The 14,785-nt window shown below is 35.2% G+C and overlaps 1 protein-coding gene across 2 annotated transcripts in view; it reads left to right on the forward strand.

The window, feature by feature from the left end:
• Positions 1-14,785, forward strand: part of Tmprss15 (transmembrane serine protease 15) — a 100,532-nt gene that overhangs the window by 32,933 nt on the left and 52,814 nt on the right. For both annotated transcript variants that reach the window (XM_050148935.1, XM_050148936.1), the window contains exons 11-12: positions 6,014-6,154; positions 6,801-6,950. In XM_050148935.1, the coding sequence (XP_050004892.1) occupies positions 6,014-6,154; positions 6,801-6,950 (291 nt within the window). The remainder of the gene's footprint in view (positions 1-6,013; positions 6,155-6,800; positions 6,951-14,785) is intronic.

The raw sequence follows: 14,785 nt of genomic DNA on the forward strand, positions 1-14,785 counted from the left end.
TAAATATGGCTATCACTGTCAAAATAGGAAATGAGTACTGTATGTTGACTTTTTGCCGTAAAACTTGCTTTTTTGCTTCCAGAATTCAGTTCTGTCTTCTCTGCCTACCTAAGTTCTGCCCTATCAGGCCAAAGCAGTTTTTTTTTTTTTAATTCATTAACCAATACAAGCAACACACAGAGGGGACTCCCACATCAATGAACTTCATTCCAACTGGCCAAAATGACACAGCCTAATCATCACAGACAATGAAATCATGAGAGAGGGGGTTCTGGAACTTAAATAGGATGAAGAAGACAATATGGAATAAAACACAAATTAATCAGCTTTCCTTACAACTATGGGGAAGTTGAGAAAATAAGTTTCAAATAATTCTCGATATTAAAGATTAATAATTTCACCTTTGAATTGTATGAATGATGAAACATGATCCTGATCTAGTTAGATGGTTTTGATTTATTTGTTAACGATAAATATTTAAGCATATGTCAAAGATGCATATTTTTATTGCATATTGTTGATCAGATATTGTACTAGATAATCTGTGTAAACTTTCTAAATTAATGTTGCCAATATGATTGCAAAATACATATTTCAGAAGAGTAAAGTGAGATAAAAGGAAGTAAATTAAATGCAGAGAGAGAATGTTAGAGGCAGAAGTCAACACAAAACTTTCTTCAGTTAATATAGAGGAGTTATGTGCTGTGCTCTATCAGTCTAAGTGAAGCAATGAGGAGGCCTACAACGCATGAGATCATATGTTCACATTCACTTAAACTAATAGAACAGTCAGATGATGTTTCTGTAGCTTTAAACTACAGTTCCTTTCTTTCTCTCTCTCTGTTTTTTCGAGACAAGGTTTCTCTGTAGCTTTGGAGCCTATCCTGGAACTAGCTCTTGTAAACCAGGCTGGCCTTGAATTCACAGAGATCNCCCCTAGGAGGTTTTTTTATTATTATTATTTATTTATTTGACATACCAACCACAGTTTCACCTCCCTCCTCTCTTCCTGTTCCTTTACCCACCTCTTTTTTACCCCACACACCCCCTCCTCATCCATTGGTGATGGTACATGCAACAAAATCTGCAGTTCCTTAAAATAAAGATTAATATAATGCACATGATTAAATACTATGGGTCAAATATGTATCACCAAATAAAATACATCATCAATGTATATTAGATGTAGGTGCCAACGTTCGCAGATCTTAATTAGAATTGTCCCTGACACTTTCAGTCATCTTACTAAATGCCTCCCAATTCATATGAAGCATAAAAAACTATACTGATTATAAAATCTCACTTTCCTATAGATATGAATGTTTCCTGCTTCATTACTCTTAAAATACCTAGGTTTTATTTAATATATTTTCATATATTTAGCTTTGCAGTTAAACAATAAACAAACATTGAGATAATTAGACATGTGGATGTCATAACACAAAAGTAATTATCATAACATTGTTATATGAAGTTAATATTCATAAAAAGAATGCATTTATAAAAGTTCATTTAAATAATAGTAAGCTAAAGATTTTACACAAATGTTTCAAACTAAAAATATAAATATGTCAATCGTAACAAGAGAAAATGAGAAAAGTCATTTAAAATTAAAGCACTCACTCTTAAATAATGATTATGTTGTCTAATATTTAGTATGTGGATTGAATTATAAAATCAAGGGATTTCTTTATTTAAACTTGACTAAGAGGTTTGTATTCTTATACTGTAATAACATAATATATAATTATGAATGTTAGCTGTATTTGCAATTTATTTTTATTAAGAGGCAGATAATAACTTCGTTTTAATTTACAAGCACATGTTTTCAAAACTGCTTTTTATATGTTCCTTTGTTTAAGATCTTCACCAGATAGTCATCATTTAATTTTAATTCAGAATATATAGCAGAAACTTTGTTTTTATTTTGTCATAATGGAAAATGTATATATTTCTTTCTTAAGTCTGGGGAAATTATCTAAAGAAATTTTAAGGAAACAAAATTACGTAGTGTCACAAAACAATTGTTATATACTTTATTAAGGCAGTCAATATAGATAGTTTCCAGAAGTATTTGTCAATAACTTTTAGATATTACTTTTATAAAGATTGCCAAACAGTTAGGACAAAATTTTGTTCTTTAGGTACTTTCATGAAAACATGATCTTACTTTAATGATTTTAATAAATATCAGTGTTGAGAATTAAAGGCATGGACTGGGACCAAGTGGACCCCTTTCCATTTCACACACAAAAACAATAATCTGTAATTTCTGAGGTGTTAGGGTGAGGCTAGAGCTTTGTTATACGCTGGGGAAAGGGCTCTGTTTGAACTACATCCTCAATTTTGTTGTCTTTAGTTTTGAAACATGGTTTCACACATTTTCCTGGGCTAGTTTCCCCCACTGCCAGAATGACTTGGGTTTACAAGCATGACTTCTTCACTCAAGTAGCTGGGCATCTGGGACAATAGTTTTGTTTCACCAGACATTGTCAGAAATGCTTTGCCACCTTAAAAGCATGTAGTAAAAATAGCCTGAATGAGCACATGAAAACTGATGTCTAAATTCCATGTCCTGAAAATATGTTTTTGAGTATCATGTTTTAAATTCAGAATGCTTAGTAAATTCTGCTCCCATAGGACAGGACAGCTCACAGTGCATGCTGAATATGGTAGCTTGCCATCGTGTAGTGAAGTACTATTGAAAAAAGCTCAGACAGAGAAACTGCGGTTCTACTTGAAGCTCAGAAAAGCAAGGCAGCTGGTCACTGGCTCTTACCTCAAACTCAGACCAAAAATGGTGATCTTGCCTCCAGAAATCTCAGAATGAGACTGTGACTGAGAGATGTTTTCTTCCATTTTATAATCTTCCCTAGAACTGGGATTAAAGGAATACCACTGGGATTAAAGTCATGAACCACCCAGTTTCTTTGACAATCTAGTGTAGATACTGGGATTACAGGTGTGTGTTATTGCTGCCTGGTCTGTAAGGCTGACCAATGTGGCTGTTTTACTTTCCCAGTCCCCATGCAAGCTTTATTTGTTAAAATACAATTGAAATGTCACTACAGTGTAGAGTCTGCACAGGTATAGCTAAGGAGTTACAACCAACACTGTATAGTTTCCTGAAATGATATGTTATACTATAAAATATATATAGCAAATATAGAACTAAGTAAAATACATGCACGTATATTTAAAATAAAGCAGCTTTAGTAAGATTTATACTTTTATTGACTCACTTTTTCTACACTCAAAAGTGCTCATTGACTCATTTTTGTTGATAGTAATAATTTATATTAAGAGGTATGTCACTAATTTAAAGAATTGCCTCAGCTCACAACTGACAAAACTCAGCTTATCAGACTGCCTGGGAAAAATTGAGAATCCCTTCCTGAATACTTCCATCGCATATTTACCAAGCAAATAATCCCACAGTTATTTTCATATTAACCTAAATGTATTTTTCTAATGAGACATCTAGTTACTTCTTCAAATCATCAACACATGGCCTCATACTGAATTCACAGTTGTTACTCAAAGCTACATGGTGAGCATCTTGATGTCTTCTCCATCATAAACTGATGTTCTAATAATGCCAGCCTTTTTCTTGCTTAAATAAAAGATAGTGAATATCTTTTACAACATCTGTTAAAACTTAATCTATAGAAAATCTGCCATCTCTCTCTTTTGGTGTATTTCTAAGCTCCTTGCATTTTTATTGTGTTTCTCTGTCTCCTCTTTCAATAAAATTATCTGTCAGCATTATTGCTGTTAGAAAATAAATGATTATTTTACCTATAATAACTACGCAATCTTAAGTAAGTTCATATTGATACAAGTTTAGAAAAATTTAGAAATTTCCATGAAATTTAAATTCTTAATACAAATTTGGAAAAAGATATTCATGGAATGTATACTATCAGTTGTAATGTAATATTAAGGAAAATCCAACTTTTAATATACAATTTTCTTTCCAAGAATCTTTACATAGTTTAGGAATATTAAATAACTCTGTTTATTCCTACCTTAATACATGTGCTCAATTATAAAATAAAAATGTATGTGCTCATGATCTGTCCACATGACAGAGGCACACAAAAATTAAATCATAACCTTTGCCTTTGGGGACTTAAAAATCTAATTGTTGAGGAAAAAAAAACAGTATCAGCCATTGAGAATTTACTAGGCAATAAACACTGTTCCACGTGGAAATCATTTATTTATTCCTTAGAAGAAAGTATCACATAAAGCCATGCATTACATCAGAGTAAAGGGGGACAGAAAAAAACAGAGTGGGACATGGTGTGGCAGAAGTCAACGCTGTCTCCAGACTGGAAGTCTTAAAATCTTAGCCTTATGGTACCCTCTTTGGTGTGTAGCATACCATCTGACACAGTGGTTCTTATTCCATTTGGGGTCAAAAGAGTTTTCCAATATAATTAATGCTTCATGAAATATCTATTGTTAAACAGTTTACACTTTTTCCAGAGGATTGCATGTATACCAAAAGCAGGTTAATGAACTTCATAACTCAATTCTTGAATTGTCTGCACCAGATGCTTAACATTTGCAAATATGGGATCAATGCACTGACAAGTATGCTATGATATCTTCGCGCTAATTTGATCCACCCAGAAGCTACTGAGTATAAAAATTTCAATGTACATGATGGCTGGGGGTGATGGCAGATCATCTTATAGCAAAGCTTCTAGAGTATTAACATCTCCTAAGTGGCTGCATGAGATTTTCAGTATGAGAATCAAGCTAGTTATTAGTCAAAGAGACTGCTAGATCAAATGGCCAACATAAGTCTCCATGAAGAAAATATGAATTAAAGACACATTATGGTTGGAACATTAATGCAAGGCTTAGTGCTTGAGCATGATACTTCCATGGAGTTTTGTTGAACTTGCCATCTAATTTGAAGTTTTACTAATTTGAACAGAAGTACATATTTTTCAATATTTCATGATTTATTTCTTTAAAATAAAATAAATAGCAATGATGGATTTGCCATATAAAGTTTGACACTTTTCAAAGGCCAAAATTTGATACAGATTCCAGATTGCCCATCTAAAATATGTGCTTTTGTGTACCTGAATATCACACATTTAAATATGTGGACTATCCTCCATTAAACCTAATTAATATCCTCCTAAAAGTGATATTATTCTCTTTGATGATAGACATGGTAAGCCACATATCGTAGTGAAAGCATTTCATGTAATGATAATTTTATAAGTTGTATGTTATAAATAATATGATTAATACCATAAGCATATCGATCTTTGAGAATCAAAAGTGGAAAAATATTCTATAGGTGGCACAGTTAAGGCAGAGCAATAATATAGTCAATATAAATTCCATAGAAGCAATTCTTACATTATCTACTTGTTGACTGACATTTTCTGTCCCACCAAGTCCCACATTCATTTAGTCCCCCCCAAAAAAAAACACAGCGGTCTACATTAATTATAAACTGATTGGCCTATTAGCTCAGGCTTCTTATTAACTCATAACTTACATTGGCCCATAATTCTTGTCTGTGTTAGTCACGTGGCATGGTACCTTTTTCAGGGAGGGAAATCACATCATGCTTGCTCTGTGTCTGGCTTCCTCTGTCCCTGTGTGACAACTGCAGACTGAAACTTCCCTCTTCCCAGAATTCTTGTTGCCCCACCTCTACTTCCTGCCTGGCCACTGACCAATCAGCATGTTTCTCTAAAATACAAGTGACAGGGTACAGACCATTGTCTACAGCATCTACTATTACTTGAGTTTCCACTGCAGTATGGGTAAGTAAACCAAAATTATGCACTGTTTACTTCACTATGATGACTCTGTTCTTGCTCTCATTGCTGTGGTATGGGTCTCAAAGTTAACCTTTATCCCTATAGCTTCTCAGCTTGTGACTTTCAGGGAATCCGACTTGGTAAAGCAATTCATCTTTTCCTTTTATGAATAGATACAAATTATGATTATACTCATTTGTAAACATTTTCTTTCATAGCCTCTTTTGTGGAAACTGATCCTGGAACAGTTCGAATTTTCTCCAACCTAGTTACAGTCGCCTTTCTGGTAGAATCTGATGAAAGTGATTACATTGGCTTTAATGCGACCTATGGCACCTTTAACAGCAACGACCTTAGCAGTAAGTGCTTTCTACTGGTCAGCCTTTGACTCCCCTGATGCTGTAGTATTTTTAACATCACCAGAACCCAAAGTTTTCACTATGTGAGTTCTTTCCTAACTAATTCTCTCTTTACATAATAGTTAGAAACAAATAATATTAAAAGTAGTTTATATTCTTCATAGAAATCGACTGACTAGCTTCAGAAATTCATAAATACATCTAACAATTAAATTAGTTTTTAATATTCAGTAAACATTACAAGTGAAAGTATATTAGCATAAACTAATTCTAAAAAAAATCAACATGAAGTCGATTTGATTAAAGTAGTGAATTTAGTTGTAAGGAGAGAGAAGCAGATGGGACACAATATGTGGGTAAATAGTGGAATCAACATAGAAAAAAATAAACAATAGAAGTTTTTTTAAAGCCCAATACTCTAAGAAACATAATAATTTGTCATGGTTGAAAAAATATATATTTTAACTTAAATAAAATAAATTTTAAAATAAATAAAACTATTTACAGTCAAGATTAAAACAAAAGAATGTCTTGATGCCCAGCAATTAAGTAATCAAAATATTATATAAAGTTGGATTATTTTCTATATAATTTATTATAGTTGTTCATGTCAAATATTGAAGATGAGAGTTTTTTTAATTCACAGATGATGAGAAAATCAACTGTACTTTTGAAGATGGCTTTTGCTTCTGGGTCCAGGATCTTGATGACGATAATGAGTGGGCAAGAATTCGGGGGCCACAATTTCCTCTCTTCACAGGACCATCTTTTGACCACACATTTGGAAACGATTCAGGTGTAGTTTACACTTATTCATAAAGCAAAACAAAAAAGCATGCACTATTACTTCATTTGAATGAAGCTTCATTAAGTGAAAAATTAATTTTTCTATTATTAACTAATAGTTATATTTAAAAGAAAATGGTAATGAAACATCTATCTGTAAGTGGCCTGTTTTTAGAACATGTATTATTTTACTCTTCTCTCCAGATATGATGATGAAAAGTATTCAAAGGTCATTAGAGATAAGGAAATAAACTCTTAACCATGGCTTTGAAATGATTAATGAGTAAATGGACTTGTGTGAGATAATTGACTTTTCTGACCATTAGTCTGCTTTACCTTAATTTCATTTTTCAATTATTCATTGTGAACGCACAGAAATATAATCTAGTTTTGTATATTGATCCTGCACTCATTGTCTTGCTAAACTTGTTCATTGGTTCAGATAGTGTTGTTTTTCAGAAGACCTTAGAATTTGTGAGTGTACAAATCCTATCAGCACAGATATAGATTTTCTTTTGGTAAAAAAGTGACTTGAGATCATAGACTGCAAGGAAAGCTATGGTTTGTAAAGGTGTGTTCCTGTGGATGAGATGCTAGATTCCATGTAGAAACACTAACATTTAATACAATATAATTTGATTAAGAAAATGATGGGAAATATACAGATAAGGAATTATTCTGGGATGATACTACTGAGACAATAGAAGCAATATATTTATAAAACTAATAAACCCAGTGCATAAAGCTTACAAACTTAGTAAGAGTACACACTGTGAATGTTAAGAAAAAATCATAATAACATCAAACAGTATTTGCATGAGTATATGTGTGTTTATGTTTGAATGTGCATTCATGTATGTGTACATGTGTATATGTATTGCATATATTTATGTTTGTATATATGTGTATGTGGGAATATGCATGTACTGTGTTTTTATCTTATATGTGTATGCATTTATGTCTAAATATGTATACGTGCATGTATGTATAGGTGTGCAAGTCTGTGTATATGCATATGTATATGTGTGTACCTATATATGTATGTGTTTGTATGTGCATACATATTTAGAAGCAAATCCATTCTCCAAAATGACCTGTCAATGTCATTGATAAAAACACTGTACCAAGAATCCCACCCCAACACTGCAGTAATCAGGTGCTGAGGAAACATATTACATATCACAATTTGCACACAATTGTGAGACTTTCTCTGTATGAACCTTTCCTTTTATCCAAAATGATGTTCTGAGTTACTGGTATCCTTTGCTCCAGCTTTTCTTCGAGTGACAAGACCTAGTCACTTTTATTTTTGTCTGACCGCCATGTAAAGCTATTTGGAATGTAGAAGTGAATGTCTTCACCTCTGAATCAACTACCCATTTCTGAATAATTTGTTCAATGAAACAAATTACAGCACTAAAAGTCTAAGCACACACACACTGTATTTTCCTTTTTATGACCTGAAAAGTAAAGGGTTGACTTAATGTGAACCGTGACTGACATACTGTGAAAGGACATTGAAAATTTAAGTGTTGCCCAAGATAGAAGCATGTTAAACACTGGCTGTTTAAATAAAAACATCCAGATAATAGAAAATTATTTATCTACTTTAATTAGATTAAATATTTTATTACTATGACTGTATATAATGTATTTTCACAAAAACTGCCAAATACTCCCTCTTATTATTTCTTTCATTCAGTTTTTGAGCTCTCAGTTATGTATGAGATGCTCATAATACATCTGTGGATTAAAAGTAAAAACATATTTTCTGATTTTATAGATCACCTATTCTATTAAAATTTTTTTAAAAAGTACTTTACATGAAGAGTAATACTTGGAAAAACATATAGCTTTGAAAGTAGAAATAGGAAAAAAAGTACTAATTAATATAAGGCAATCACTTTAGATGTCATTGAAGAAGTGACATGAATCAAACTAAGAGATCACAAGAATCAATCACATCTACTAGAGAGAAGCAGAAAAGAGATCTAAGAGAAGAGAAGAGAATCTTGGCTCCTTTGATGAAAAGCCATTATGCCCACCAGGCTGAGATGCAGGAGAATGGACAGTGAGATGCATCTGACCTTGGCTCATTTGTAGCGCTCAGTTTCTTCACGCTGAGGATGAGGAGGAAGTAGCACAAGGTCCAGCACAGCTTGTGGAAGGATAAGACAATGAGACAGACAGCAGTGCCACACTGCCCAATGACCCAGAGAAGGATGTTGAAATAGGAGCAGCGGGGCTGCGTCCCCAACACCCCGGCCGCTTGGCTAGCTTATGCCCGAAATAACAACACACAAACTGTATTCATTTAAAGACTGCTTGGCCCATGAACTCTAGCCCTTACAGGCTAATTCTCGCACCTGGACTAGCCCATTTCTAATCATGTGTGTAAGCACCCCAAGGTGCGCTTACCGGGAAGATTCTAACCTACGTCCATCCTGGGTCTGAGCTTCATGTGTCTGCCTCAGAGCACAGAGCTATCGTGTCTATCCGGCAGAGCTGAGCATGGCGTCTCTGCTCCAGAGAGCAGAGCTGTCGGGTCTCTCCGGGAGCAGAGCAGAGTCTGACCTAACTTCCTCTTCCGCCCAGCATCCTATTCTGTTTACTCCTCCCACCTATGCTTTAACCTATCAGGGCCAGCCAAGCAGTTTCTTTATTGCTCAATGACCTTCCTCCATCAGAAGGGGTCAAGGACCAGAATCAGAGAGCAGATGTGGTGAGAAGTTAGATTCTGAATGTAACTCCAAATGAATAACAGTTGAAATTGGTTATTATTACTTGTTACTATTAACCAATAGCCATTGACTGAAGATTAAACATTACATACCATTATAGACAAATGCATACAAATGTGCTCTACATACATGGCTGCTTCCAAAAGGCAAACAATATTTAATGTTGAAAATGGTGACATATGAATGATCCTAGATAGTTAGCCGAGAATAATTGCATCTAAGATCCTCCTTCCATATGGTTAAAGTACTAACTCACCCAGATGAAGATTATCGCTTTGGTTGGTAGTCTCCTTAGCCCTATAGAGACATTCTGAAACATCTAAATAACAGGATAAAGTCTGCACCGCAGTTAAACAACAGGAGTCAGATGAGCATTCGGGAAATCACTAGTACCTATTGATTATAGCAGACACGTATCATGCAGTTGAAATTTTGATGTTAAAATTATCATTTTCTACTTTCATGTCATCATAATAGAGATAAAATAATTTCGTTGCTATTTAAAAGAGTCTAAGTACATTACAGGAGGGAAAATGATTTCAGCTTGCCAACAGAGTAAATGACTACAGAAAGGAGATGAAACTGCCCAAAGTGAAGCAAGATGAGTGTCAGGTGGAGATTTTAAACAGTTGGGAGGGAAATGGAGTCTCAGGAGAAAGGTATGTAGCCAGGGTTATGAAAATTAGACAATATCAAGCAGGACAGAGCACACCAGTGGCCGTAAGTAATGAGGGCGATGGTGGAGCTTAATAGGTCTCTCTGACTCTTAGAGCTGTGATTTCATAATCTACCAGTCATTCACCTCCAGGGGTATTTTTCTTCCAACTGGCTTTTTTTTTTAATGTGTCAGAACATTGTACCTCTGAAATGCAAGAGAATTAAACCTCTCCTGCAGTTCTTCTTATCCATGCAGGGTTCTTTTGTTCTTAGCCTTCACTTTCAAAGACAGGAACACCTAAATGGCACAGATAAACTTTGAATTAGCATCACTTTAGGGAAGAATATCTAAACTGCTCAACTTTTTCCAGAACACCTTCTAAAGAATTCACTCTTGGGGGAGCCACAGCTCCTCAATCTTTGCCCTGTCAGCTCTCAGGGTTTCTTTGTACCTCTTAAAAGTGAAGTGGATTGGGAGATGTTAGCTCTGATGCAGGGCAGTGCTTTGGCATGCTCAGAGAGAGCCTATTTGTTCTGAACATTTGGGCCAAATGAGGTTAGTAGCATAAAAAAGACTTTGCAAATGTAGGTGTCACAGGGCCTAGCTGGTCTTGGTTTCTTTTTCTGCTCTTTTTGACACAATTGCAATTGTTTTTAAAGCTTTGAAGGGTAGCATTGGGTAAAATAGAGTCATTAAAATTAAGACCCTGATGTCTTAGTTAGGGCTAAATTTTACTGCCCCACCTCCATTTAGGTAAAGTATTTTTCTTCTCTACCTTCCCTTAGAAAATATAGTTGAAGATAATAAGATTTAGATGCTTAAGATGTATAAATATTCATCAATATGTTCTACAAACATCAGAAAAAAATTCCTGACAGAATGCCATATACTGCTAAAATGATTTTCTTTTTATGACTCAAAAGTATTCAAGAGACAATTGTTCATGATTCTATTCTAAGTTGCTGTCTAAAAAAAAGATGTTAGGCTATATATAAAAGTTCATATATATATATATATATATTCTTTTACATATCTGCATTTCAACTTGGCAAATAAATATACTTTCTTAGTGTAATTTATATCCTTTTAATGTAGCATTTTTTCCTTTTGTCTTATCTTTCTTGTATTAAATTTTAGAAAATAGTACTACTTTATCATATTTAAAGAAACTAAATTTAAACCAATCATTTTATTAAACCTTTTAGCAATAGTTACCTAATGGATTCAGTTATCTTAAACCCACAAGTAGACTGAGGAAACTACTAAAATCAACCTAGTTTCTTCTGGAAAGAGACCTCAAATTTTCTAGAAAGCACAATCATCTCCCTCGGTTCTGCTGTCTATATCAGCATCAATAGATGCCCAGAATTTACAGCTTTTATATATTGATTTTTATTGAGCTATACATTTTTCTCTGCTCCCCTTCCTGCCTCTCTCCTTCCCTTCAACAAGATCTCCAGAGTAAACTGGGGGCATGGGGACCTTGGGAGAGAGTATTTACATCTTTAATTGGGGTGTTGATTGGAGAGAGTTTGAATTCAGCTCATGATATCAGCACCAAAGCATGTCCAGAATTTACAACTTTACTTGTGGTGTTGACTGCAGAGAGTTTAAATTCAGTTCATGACATCAGCACCAATGCTTGCCCAGAATTTACAATTTTACTTGGGGTGTTGACAGGACAGAGTTTGAATTCAGCTCATGGGGAGACAGACAGAAAAGGGGACAGGAGGAAGTGTAAGAAAAATGTAAGAATAGAGAAAAAGCTCATTGTATCTTGAGTTAACAGACTATTAAATTTCTGGTTTTAAGCTCGCTTTAAGGTTAATTTCAAGAGATCTAGAATGCATTTCAAGAAAATTAAAGAGCTAAAAATATTGTCATTAAACCATAGAAATCCTGTATAGTTATGCAAAATATTGATGAGTCATTCCTTCTTTGTAGGACTTTAATAAAAGTGGAAGCTAGTCAAATTGATATAAGAATATATTAAACAACATTTACCTAATCCAAACAGAAAATACAAAAATTAACAAGACACTACTCAGTTTTCCAGAATTCTTCAATAAGTAAATACTACAGGCCTCAGAAACTGACTTAATGGGTAAAGTGTTCACCAAGCAAATATTGAAGTTCTGAACTAGCTTCTCCAGCACCTTTGTAAAAAGCCTATGTAGGCTGTAGGCATTGGCCTTGCCACAATATGGCTGGAGGGTGTGCAGAAAAATTAGAGGATCCTTGGGGCTACTCAGTCAGCCAGAGAAAAGCGAGATATCATGGTCATGCCTTGACCTACATAAGCACATGCACGTGTGCACACACACACACATACACACATGTATAAACGGAGACCACTCGTTCATGTCCTGACTGCCCAGTCCCAGATAATCATACAGAAACTATATCAATTACAACACTGTTTGTCCAATAGCTTAGTGTAGTAAGAGGAGCTGCGGGCCGCTTCCCACTGCTCAGCTCCCAGCCACAGGCTAGCTTTACCCAAAATAATTACACGGAAACTGTATTCTTTTAAACACTGCTTGACCCATTAGCTCTCGCCTCTTACTGGCTAATTCTCACATCTACTAACCCATTTCTAATAATCTGTGTAGTACCATGAGGCTTACCGGAAAGGATCTTAACCTGCTTCCATCTTGGAGAGGAGAGCTATATCGTCTGCCTCACTTCCCTTCTTCCCAGCATTCTATTCTGTCTACTCCACCCACCTATGTTCTGACCTATCAGGCCAAGCAGTTTTCTTTATTAATTAACCAATGAAAGCAACAGACAGATAGAAGACTCACCTACACCAGCTTAGTAGTATTCCTAGCTCACTCTTACACCTTAAATTAACTTATTATTCTATTAATAGTGTATCATCACTAGGCTGTGGCCTACTGATAAGCTTCTGGTGTTTTTCTCCTTCAGCAGCTACATGGTGTTTCCCTGACTCCACCTTCTTTCTCCCTGCATTCAGTTTTATTTTCCTGCCTAGCTCTCTTCTGCTCTGCCATAGGCCAAAACAGGTCCTTTATTAACCAAGGGTAATACAACATATTCACAGTACACAAAGGGGAATCCCATATTACACATGTACAAGCACATGTATGTACACTCATACACAAGTGTGCACACTTAATAAAAATTGGCATATTCTATTTATGATTAAAGATAGTTAGCAATACACTATACAAAATGACATCAGAGAAATAAAATGTGTTTCTGAAAATTCAAAATTAGTGGTCACTTGTATCAAGGGGACTTTATTAAAATCCTTAGGTTAAATTTTCCTCAAGTAAAAAGATAGTATTTTAAAACAGAATAATTGAAAGGTGGAGAATATGGTCATAAGATGACACAGGATATAAAATGTCCTTAATGTCTTTGGGTATTTGGAAATACACAAAGAATCAAATCATAAAGAAATATTTTACATATAATACATCACTTACTATGGCTAGTGCTGTTGTACCCAAAGTTCAGACCCCCAAAGACCACCAAGAGACCAAATCCAATGCAAAAGCAAAGATTCTTTTCATTGCGAGTTCAAACCTGGATCTCTTGTCTGTCCGACACGGCACTGGAGTAGGAGAGACCCCAAGTAGCAGTAGTGCAGGGTGTCTAGAGGACTACAGACTGCATAGGAACAGACTCAGGTTGGTGTACCTCTGAACTGGGAGAACCTGTCTGGTTAATTGGTAGTTTGCAGCTGTAAGGGTGGTGCTATCTTTTGGGCAGTTGCTGTGGTTACCACATTCCACCTTTATCAGAAAAGCACGCCCAGAGCCTGCTAGCCTAACCTGTTTGTGTTTGGTTCTTTACCATATGGGGATATCCTATGAGGTTTTTTGTTGTTGTTGTTCTTGTTGTTGTTTGTTTGTTTGTTGTGTGTGTGTGTGTGTTTTCAGTAACTTAGGATGAGGTCGAGGAAGGTTGAAGACACAGCATATCCTGCTGAGTCAGGAGCCTACATCCTGCAGGGACTTTTCTGCAGCCATACCAGAATTTCCAAAGTGAGGTCTTTAGTGAGGGCCTGGGTCCTTCAGGATTAGAAGATATGGCTGCCGTAGTAAAGAGGCCTCAGCAGAGTGATTCTGTAACTGTTGTAGACATAGGCGATCTTGAATGAAGATGTAACCAATCACATGACTTCTTAGGAAGCTTTGTGAAGCAGAATCCCCAATTTAAAGAACATCTTAGAGGAAGGCCCACTTGGGAATAAACACTACAACAATGTTTTGTTTAATTTATATTTAACTGTGATAAAACACTAACCAAAAATATCTTCAGGGGAAAAGTCTATTTGGTTTGCAGCTTACAGTTCATCATGAAAGAAAGCCAAGACAAGAATTGATGACAGAAATCTGGAGGAAGAGCAGACACAGAAACCCGAGAAGAATGTAGTTTACTAGGTTGCTCTCTCTGAGGTGTTCAATTGTTTGATAT

Source organism: Alexandromys fortis, unplaced genomic scaffold (genome assembly GCF_014885135.2).
Source record: "Alexandromys fortis isolate MF-2015 unplaced genomic scaffold, M_Fortis_MF-2015_v1.1 scaffold_4, whole genome shotgun sequence".
NCBI classification, from domain to species: domain Eukaryota; kingdom Metazoa; phylum Chordata; class Mammalia; order Rodentia; family Cricetidae; genus Alexandromys; species Alexandromys fortis.